This window comes from Lepidothrix coronata, unplaced genomic scaffold (assembly GCF_001604755.1).
Source record: "Lepidothrix coronata isolate B3197 unplaced genomic scaffold, Lepidothrix_coronata-1.0 Scaffold93, whole genome shotgun sequence".
NCBI lineage: Eukaryota > Metazoa > Chordata > Aves > Passeriformes > Pipridae > Lepidothrix > Lepidothrix coronata.
The window spans coordinates 1,675,077-1,685,010 of NW_016690273.1; the positions used below are offsets into that span (position 1 = coordinate 1,675,077).

Here is a 9,934-nt window from a genome sequence, read left to right on the forward strand (position 1 = left end):
CACTGGGAAAGCTGGGGATGGTGGCACTGGGAAAGCTGGGGATGGTGGCACTGGGAAAGCTGGGGATGGTGGAACTGGGAGAGCTGGGGATGATGGAACTGAGAGATCTGGGGATGGGGGCACTGGGACAGCAGGGGGTGGTGGCACTGGGAGAGCTGGGGATGGTGCCATGGGAGAGCTGGAGATGGTGGAACTGGGACAGCAGGAGGTGGTGGAACTAGGAGAGCTGGGGATGGTGGCACTGGGACAGCAGGGGTTGGTGGCACTGGGACAGCTGGGGATGTCCTCAGCCCATGCTGGCCGGAGTCAGCACGGAGGAGGAAGGCTCTGAAGGTCAGCGTGGCAGACAGGAGCCCAGGGGAAAGGGCAGATGCCAACCAAGCAGTTTGGGCAGGCTCAGGTTTCAGCCTGGTCCCGTCTCTCCTCTCCAACCCGCCGGGCTCGAGGGTGTCCGAACGCGCCACCGGCTTGTGTCGGGTCATGGAGGGTTTGACCACAGTCCCAGAGGAGGGAAAAACCATGCCAGGTCGTTTGCTTCCCAGGGTCCGGAGTAGTTCCTTTTTTTTTGATGAGTCCACTAAATGCCTGTAAATTAGGGCAGGGAGAACACCCCCGCTCTCCTGGTGTCCCTTGGAAAGGAGGTGGTGGAGATGTGGGAAATGGGTCTTGGTTTTGACCTCCGGCGGGAAGCGACGGGAGCTGTGGCAGGACAAAGGGCTGCATCTGTGAGGTCCTGCTGGTAAATTAATCCACATTAATTATTTGGGAAGGTCAATTAAACCTCATCAAGCCCCACCTGTGAAAACGAATCCATCGCAGCCGTCATTTGGTTGGGCTTGGATGTCTTTAGGGACTTTGCTGCTGCTGGCAGGTTCCCCAGGAATGGATGGATGGTGACCATTGGGTATTGGCACTGGGAATGCTGAAAAATGGGGCAGAAATCAGGATTAAAGCCCTTTACTCTGCAATTCAGCGTCCAACCCGTGGTCCCTTTCTGCTGGCCCGGGGTGCTGCCCGTGACCTTCTCTGGTGACAGCTCCCTCCTTCCCCATATTGACTCATCCCAATAGCCACGGGAGATACTGTTACAGGGGCATTTTGGGATGCTGACAACACATGCACATGCCTGTGGGGAGATGTACTGCAGGGCATGTGGCCTCCAGGGCACGGGTCTGCCCGGGCTCCTCTTATCACCGGGTTCTTCTCCCATTCACTACCAGTTTTCTGGGAAAAAAAAAAAAACATATCCCATGGGATTAAACATGCTGGAGAGAGAGGTGGTCCAGGCATTGCAACCAGGTCCTTGGAAAGGGCTGGGAGACAGGATGGAGCAGATGCAGGTGGTTGTCACCTTTGGGGAATGATGGGAGCATTCATCCTGCTTGGCATCCTCAGGGATCGCTGTTGCTTCCGCCCTCCCCTGTCCCTGCCGGGGGCTGGATGTGTCACTGGCGGAGCTGGTGTTCGTGCCATCCGGCCCGTGGGCAGTAAAGGGCAGCTGCCAGTGCCAGCCTTTGTGCCTTCACATGTCTTGGCTGCCCGTGTCCCCTCTGGGTCACCGTGGATGCAGCAGAGCTGGGATTGAGGGGGTGGATGCAGCCACAGGCCCCGCAGACACAGCAGGTTTTGTCTTGAGCATTCTGGGCAAAACGAGGGTGAAAAATGAACAAGAAAGGCTTTTGCATTTCCAGAGGGAAAAGGAGGGAGAGCACGACAGCGGGGACAAGGCTCCATTCAGCCAGAGAGCCCCATTTGTGTTGCTCCTTGTCCTGGAGACGGAGATGGGCGACGTGGCACATCCCTGGCTCTTGGCACATCCCTGGCTCCGTGGTGGCAGCCAGAGGAGATTCCCCACCTTGGCTTAGGGAGGGGTTTGAAACACCTTGTATGGTTTTCTAGCTCAGGAGCCTGTGGGGAGGTGGCTGGAAAGGGGGCTGAGCTTGTCCCCATCAGTCTGCAGGGATAGAGGGGCTGCAGATGGAAAGGCACAGAGAAACCCCTGCAAGGCTGCAGCCTCTGGAACCCTCCGGAACCCTGTCACCCTTCCCTGCATCTTGTGTGGCTCCTCTCGGCCACGGTGGCCTCTCTGACCCGTTTAATCTCTTGCCATGTCTGTGGGCAACCTCTCTGCCTGGCCACAGATTTGCAAAGCTCTGAGGGAAGGCAGGAGTTGCGGAGAAGAGCAGCTGGGAAGTGTTTTGCCATCTGCCTGAGCGCTGTTAACCCTCTCCTTCCACAGCCACAGCCCCTCTGCTGAGGGCTCGAGGGAAGCAGGATGGGGCCAGAGCTGATCTGAGTGCAGGAAAAGCAAAACCCTGAGGCCAGGATGGAGCAAGATCAGTGCTGGCTCCTCGTGTTCATCACAGAGTGTTCCTAAAGTTAGATTTGAGGTTTTACAGATGTAGCAGATGTACAGGCTGTGAGCATGTGTGTGGTTTCCACTCACATCCCTGGGCAGTGGGAGCCTCAGCCAGTGCTCTTTGTGGTCTGTTGGGAGGGGAAAAGCAGTTAAATGGGGGGAACAGCAGCAGGGATTGTGTCTGTGCCACTTCTGGACAGGTTTGTTCCGGTCTTTGGAGCAAGGACTGGAGTGTCCCCTTGTGATGGGCTGGAGGCATCACTTCACACCTCCTCCATCAGCTCAAGGAGCTTTTTAAGGAGTGAGAGATCAGCCAGGTTGGCAGCTTCCAGGAGACTGTCACTGCCTCCTTCCCTGCAGGATCTGACCTGGGGTAGGGGCAGGAGAGCTCTGGATCCAAACCAAGTCATGAAGTCATTACATCTTTTATCCAAGCTCCCTTTCCTGTTTTAAGCTTGGCTCAAGGTACTGAAAAAACCCTCCAGGAAACCAAAACCCTCCCAGAAAAATACTTTTCATGGAGAAAACTAATTCAACTCTGCTGTTTGTCAGCCTGGGGACAGGAGGGGAAACTGAGGCCCATGGCTGCTTCCTGGGGACAACTCCATTTGTGGAGTGGAGCTGCCCTCCAAAGGTGAGGGAAAGAAGCTCGCATCCTTTGCGAGCTTAATTTGGGAGAAATGAGGGGTTCTGGCTATTTTTGGGGTGGAGGAAGGGGTAGGTGCTTATGTGGGAGAAAGGGCCTGGCCAGGCTGTCCCACAGCACGGTGGCACCAGGTCAGAGCTGAGAGGGCTGGGATTGCTCCTTTCCACCTAAAATCGTAGTGAGATTGGGGTCAGGGCTCCTCCTGTCCAACCTTTTCTCCTGGTCCCTGAGCTTCTGCCCTGGATCCATCTCCCTGTGACCCCCTGTTTCCGCAGCTTCCCATAACAGGGCACAGCGCTGGGATCCGGGCGGCCTCTCTTAGGGGAAGGGAGGAAATGCATTTTCCTTTGATTCCTGAGTGATGGGCTCGCTCAGGGATCGGGTGTCAGCTGGGTCCAGGGCTGTCCCCACACACAAAAGGGCCCTTGTCCCTCCTCACGCAGACACTGCCAGACTCTGTGTGTCTGCAGAGACTCTTTCAAGTCCATTTTCCTCCTCTCAGCTGATTGTTCCCGTGCAGAAACCAGCTGGGATGCTGGAGAAGCGGGTCTCAAGGCCAGCAAGCAGGACCTGGGAGCTGGTCACCATCAGCCCAACACTAACCCTGTTAAAACCACCCTCACCAATACCAGCCAGCCCAGGCAGAGCCCCTGTGATGGTGAATCAACCCTTTGGCAAGGTTTGATTACAAATGTGGGGATGTCTCCTCTGCCAGAAGGAGCTGAGGACCTCTGAAATCAGGACCAGTCCCAGGGATTGCTCCTGGAAAAGCACAGCTCCACTTTCTTGCCCTCTCTGCCTGGGGTTTAGTAGGACCCAATTTTCGTGGTGCTCAGCTGAGTCACTCTTCTTGGCTGGTTAAACACATAATGGAGCATCTTTCCTGCTCTGGGATACAGGAATCCAAATTTCTGTGGGAACCTGGTTGGAAAGGTGGACTGGGACATTGAACTGAGCCCAGGATTTGTTGGTGCACCTTAGTTCCACCTCTGTGCTCCAGATGCAAAACGAGGTTAAATAAAGCTCCCTTTTATCTGTTTGACCATCAATCCTCCATGGCAAGGACCACCTCAGCTGTGTCAGCACCCAAAACCATGGTCTCTGTGGGTGAGTGATGAGCTGGCAGGAGGCACTCAGGGCCAGTCTGGAGTCATTGTCACCTGCAGAGATGGCACTGCCAGCTGTGCTTGTGGGTCGCTTGGGGACAGCACCAGCCAAGCATTGATGGCAACCTTGGTGGGAGGAGAAGGGAAGGGTGTAGGAACAGTAATAATGACCTCCTGGACCTCCTGGCGTGTCACAGCACTGTGGCACTGGGGTGTTCTCATCTAACCCCCCTCACCCAGGGACGAATCCTTGCTCCACATCCTTACGGCCTCTTTGCTTTCCTCTCCAGGGCGATGGCGAACCTCACGATCCCTCCAGACTGGACCAGAGTCACCAACAGCTCCTTGGACCCGGGTGGCACAGACGACAACCCCTACAAGTGCATATTTGATGAGGACTTCAAGTACATCCTGCTGCCCGTGTCCTACGGCATCGTGTGCGTGGTGGGGCTCTTCCTCAACCTGCTGGCCCTCTATGCCTTCATCTTCAGGATCAAGACCTGGAACGCCTCCACCACCTACATGTTCAACCTGGCCATCTCGGACACGCTCTACGTGGTGTCGCTGCCCCTCCTGGTGTACTACTACGCCATGGGGGACAACTGGCCCTTCAGCGTGGGCCTGTGTAAGATAGTCCGCTTCCTGTTCTACACCAACCTCTACTGCAGCATCCTCTTCCTGCTCTGCATCAGCGTCCACCGCTTCCTGGGCATCTGCTTCCCGCTGCGCTCGCTGCAGTGGGGGCACGTCCGGCACGCACGGCGCGTGTCGGTGGCCGTGTGGGCGGTGACCGTGGCCTGCCAGTCGCCCGTGCTCTTCTTCGTCACCACCAGCGCCAAGGGCGACACCATCACCTGCCACGACACCTCCAGCAAGGAGCTCTTCGGCCAGTTCGTCATCTACAGCTCGGTGATGCTGGTGCTGCTCTTCTGCATCCCCTTCCTCGCCATCATCGTGTGCTACTGCCTGATGGCGCGGCGGCTGCTCCAGCCCACGCGCGGCATCTCCCGCCTCTCCCGCTCCAAGAAGAAGTCGGTCAAGATGATCATCATCGTCCTGGTGGTCTTCATCGTCTGCTTCCTCCCTTTCCACGTCACTCGGACCCTGTACTACTCCTTCCGGAGCTGGGACCTGAGCTGCGAGACCCTCAATGCCATCAACCTGGCCTACAAGGTGACCCGGCCCCTGGCCAGCACCAACAGCTGCCTGGACCCCATCCTGTACTTCTTGGCGGGGCAGCGCTTCATGAAGTTCAGGGGGAACAACGTGCTGGGGAAGCCCCACAATGAGGTGGCGCTGGGCATCGTGCCCAACAGCCACCTGGGAACCACCAACGACACGGACACGTTATCCAAGGATCTGAAATCCTAGAAAGCCTGGCTCTGCTCCAGCAGCAGGAGGGTTTATCCCGGGGGTGGAGGGAGCTCAGGATGTTCTGGAGCCTGAGGCTTTGGGTATTTGTGGTGCCTGGCCGAGCACCCGCTCCGGTGTGGACCGCATTCGATGTTCTCCTCTGCTTGTTGCTGTTCCAAATGTATATTTTTCGGGAAGATGAAGCTGGGGTTCCACACACAAACCCTGGACCTCTGCCCCTTCATCCAAACCTGCCCCTCTGTTGGGGCATCTCCCCGCCCATGAGGCTGGGTGACCGAATCTGCTAAAAAAAAAATCACGCCCTGAATGCCTTAAAGCATTTCTTCTAAAGCAAAAACGCTGTGTGGGAAAAGTCCCCCCGAGGAATTCCACCTGCCTGTCTCCAGATCTCCTGGCACAGAGGCAGCAGGAGTTTCTCTGTGCCTTGGCAAGGGAGGAAAGGCTTTGGGTCCATGAGGAGCTGTGGTTCTGCTAAACAGGTTCATGAAAATGTCAGGTGCAAATATCACCAGGAGCAGGAAAGGGTCTCTCAGGGCTTTGCATCCCTGAAGAAATGCTCTCCTGGCTTCAAGCCCAGGCACCTGCTGGCAGAGCTGGGAGGGGACTCCTTGTTTCTGTCCAAGGGCTGGCTTCCCATGAACAAGGGTGCTGATGGACCTTCCACCCCACTGGAGTTCACTGGCACCATCAAGCAGATCCCCTGTAGGTTTCTCCAGTGGGACCAACATTTTCCAAAAAACCCATTAGCGCTTCCCAACAGCAACATTCGTCCTTTAAAAGCTTTTAGGAACCTTTCGGACCTTCCTTCCAACTGCTGGCTTTAATAATCATCTCCAGCTCATTAAAATTTAAGGTGGGCTCTTCATGGCTTGTTTTTAACCCCCTCACTGGTGGCTCGTGTTTCCAGCCAAGGGGCAAAGCCCAGTGTTCATCCCCTTGGTGCTGCCACATCCTCGTTGCTGCTCAGAGGTGACCTTTAGCAGCTTGGCATGACCCAAAATGCTGCCCAGATGCTGCTGTCTGGTCTCCCCATAATCCCAGTATTCCCAGTGCTCCACTGGAACCGGTCAGCATATCCCTTACAGACAAGGCAGACCTTCCCTAGGAACTTTGGCAGTGCTAAAGCCTGGCTTGAGGAGCCACACCAGTAAGCGTGGTGCTAAGCTTAACCCAAATCCTGTCTGGATTTGGCCTTGCATCCCTCATCAACCAGGACAGTTCAAAGGAAGAAAACCTTCACAAAGCACTTCACCAGGAGGTCCACTTGGTCTTCCCCTCAGTAATTGTTGAGTCGGAGAGCCAAGAGCCCCAGTCCGTGGTTTCCTTGCCATGAGGGTGCTGATTCCTCACCCCAAAAATGAAAATTGCTTCGTGCTGCAGCACTGGACGAGTCACATTTTGTAAAAGCTATATTTTGGGATTAGACAAACACGTTTGATGTTGGTTTAGACCAAAACCTCAGAGCGCTCTTCAGCTTCTCCCATCTCCCTTTCTTGTGAAGTGGTTTGGTGGAGGCAAAGGCACGTCACGGTTCTGTGGGATTGGGGTGACTGGGACGGGTCAGGGTTAACTGGGAGGTTCCTGCGGTCCCACCTCAGCGGAGTCACAGTCCCATGGAGGGGTCTTATCCCACCCAGCACTGCCACAACCACAGGAGGCAAAGGAGGGCTCTGTATCAGCTCTGAGAACCATCAGCAAAGGTAAATGGGACATTTTTAGGGTGGTTCACCCCACACTTGAGTGTCCTTCAGGCTCAGATTGGGTTAAGACACGACTTGCAGCATGGCAGCACCTTTTTTTCCCTGGGGCCTGTGGAGGGAGCTTGGCTTTGTGGGGAGGTCGTGGCGCGGTCGCCAGGGCGAGACAAATCACTGGGAGAAATGAGGAGAAACGAATTCAAGGGGAGCACTGAACCGGGACGAATGTTACTCCAGGCCAGGTCTGGCCCGGGCTCCTGCACTCACCCAAAAGCAGCGTGAGCACAGAGTTCCGTGCTTGGAATAACTCAACAAAAACCTGCTCAAAGCTCCAAAAATAGGCCCAAAGTTCCTGCAGTCCCACCTGGAGACCCCACCTTTTGATGCCCAGCTGGCATCAAACCACCCCCCTCGGGCAACACAGCCAGTCCTGTCAGGGATGTCCTCTGTCATCCTGATCCTGATCCCCGAGTGCCACTGAGCAGTTGGAGAGGTACCAACTGGAAATCTGTACCTAGAAACATTTTTTTGTTGTTTGTTTGTAAAAGTGCTAACTTATACTAAAAAAAAAAAAAGAAAAAAGGTGAGTTTTATGACAATGTGACTGTACATTTTTATTTTTGTAACATGCAAACACCTCAGATTTCTGATAGTAAATGAGTTTATTTCTATGAGCACTCTCCTGATGTCTCCTCTGATGTGTGCAGAGATGTTTCACTCCACGTGCTGAAAGCTCTTGTTCTCAAAGGCTCCTCACCTTCCCCTGCAGACACCAGGAGGAGGTTTCCTGACCTCACCACAGTCCCCATGAATAAACACATTTTGTTTCCCATAAACTTTCCCAGTTATCTTGGTCCCCAGCCTCGGGCAAGGCTCAGGACACGCTCAGCTCCACCGATGAATTTATTGCAAACTGGGATTAATCACCTTGGAATCTGCTCAGCAACGATCTGAGCAGCTTGAACAGGAACTTCTGTGGGATATGGATGATCTCTGGAATTGTAATTTTATAGAAACCCACTGCTTTGTGCATCCCTGGAAGTGTCCAAGGCCAGGTTGGAGCAACCTGGGCTAGTGGAAGGTGTCCCTGCCCGTGGCAGGGGGTGGAACGAGATGAGCTTTAAGGTCTTTCCCAATCCAAACCCCTCTGGGATTCCATGGCTCTGTGATCCTATGAATTCCTTCAGTTTCATCACAAAGCTGATTTCTCCGGCCTTCAAATCGGTTTACACTTGATGTCCCACTGCCCCTGTGGGGTGGGACAGAAGCACTTCACGGTCCCCTGCCCTGGAGGAGAAAGCTCAGCTCTGCTTTCTCTCTTCAAGAGCTTTCTAGTTGCCAAAACAAAAAACCTCACAAGCATAAAGACAAAAGAAACGGCCTCAAACCCCAAAATTACTAAATTAGATGTCCCAGAACGGACCTTCTGAAAACCCCCTCTTGATTTTCAGCCTGGATCCAGCGTGAATTCCACGGGGATGACGTGAGCAGGTTTAGCTCGTGGGATTTACGGCATCACATCCCAAGCTCTGCTGCGCTGACTCGTGTGAGTCACTCACAGCCAAGAATGAGAATTAAGGAAGAAAAATATCCATTGTCAGGGAACAGACACCCGAGCCCAAACCACTTCTTGGGAGCATCACGCAGCACCGGGGGCAGGAAGGGAAAGTTAAGAGCACTGATGGTTCCCTGCCAAGGCAATAAATCTGCCACATGGGCTGGAGGGATGACACTCCTCCTAGGCCTTCCCAGCATCCCAGAGGAGAGCTTTTCCTTCCTCATCATGCCTTTTAGGAAGCAGATCCTTAATCAGAGCGAGGCAGGCAGTGGGCCATGTGTTACTGTAAAACACTTGCCACATCCACTTCTTTTTCGAGTCCTGGCTCTATTTTAATTCTGGTTTTCCTTCTTGGAGCTTGGTTTTCCAAGGAACAAGTCTGTCTGCCCCTCTGAGTCGTTTCTGATCTGCCTGGCCAGTTTAATAGAGGGACAAAGTCTCCATCCTGTTGAGCTCCTACAAGTTTCATGGGAAAAATACTTGTGATAGGAAGGAGAAGGAGCCAAAGGAGCCCCCACTCAAGAGCTCAAACTTTATATTAGACACCAAAGAAACCTCCCCCACTTCCCTTGTGCCTGTGGTGGCTTGGGAAAGTGTCCATCAGTGCTGAGTGAGGGAAGGTGACAAATGGTGGCCCAGAGCCATCCAGGAGACCAACGTTGTGTTCAAACAGAGGGAGGAGATTCCCAAATCCCACAGACTAATATTACTGCAGAAATTCCCCAAAATGGATGGGCCAAGGCAGCAATTTCTGAGGAGGAAACCACAGCAGTGGGTGCTTGAAATAACACATCAATCACCCGGCTTTGTGAGGAGTTTATTTTTAAGGCTTTCACGGGTTCAATACCAATATTTGCAGGCTCCTTGACAAATAAATGCTCAGGAAACCCTGGAAGTTTAAAATACCCTCTTTTCTTGTTTATTTAAAATTTCTCCTCAAATACCTGCAGGTTTAAGCCCTGTCTAAGCACCAACATCTTGGAGTGTGTTTTGGGGAGCAGCTGGACTGTCACACTGAATCCCATCTCTTGACTGGGTGGGTCTTGAAGCCCCATTTGATGGGAGAATGGGAAATTCCCCCACCAATTCCTGCTCCTCTGCTTTTACCACTCACTGTGGAAAGGCAACATGTGACAACCCCATTTCCAGCCCCCTCCAAATCCTGGGGGAGCCCTGAGATGCCCTCAAACCACC

The 9,934-nt window shown here is 53.8% G+C and overlaps 1 protein-coding gene across 1 annotated transcript in view; it reads left to right on the forward strand.

Annotated features, from left to right (window-relative positions):
* P2RY2 (purinergic receptor P2Y2) overlaps positions 1–7,856 on the forward strand; it is an 11,340-nt gene extending 3,484 nt beyond the window's left edge. Inside the window, exon 2 of the mRNA XM_017821950.1 lies at positions 4,402–7,856. Within this exon, the coding sequence (XP_017677439.1) occupies positions 4,406–5,482 (1,077 nt within the window). The 5' untranslated portion in view covers positions 4,402–4,405 and the 3' untranslated portion in view covers positions 5,483–7,856. The remainder of the gene's footprint in view (positions 1–4,401) is intronic.
* The last annotated feature ends 2,078 nt before the right edge of the window (positions 7,857–9,934 follow it).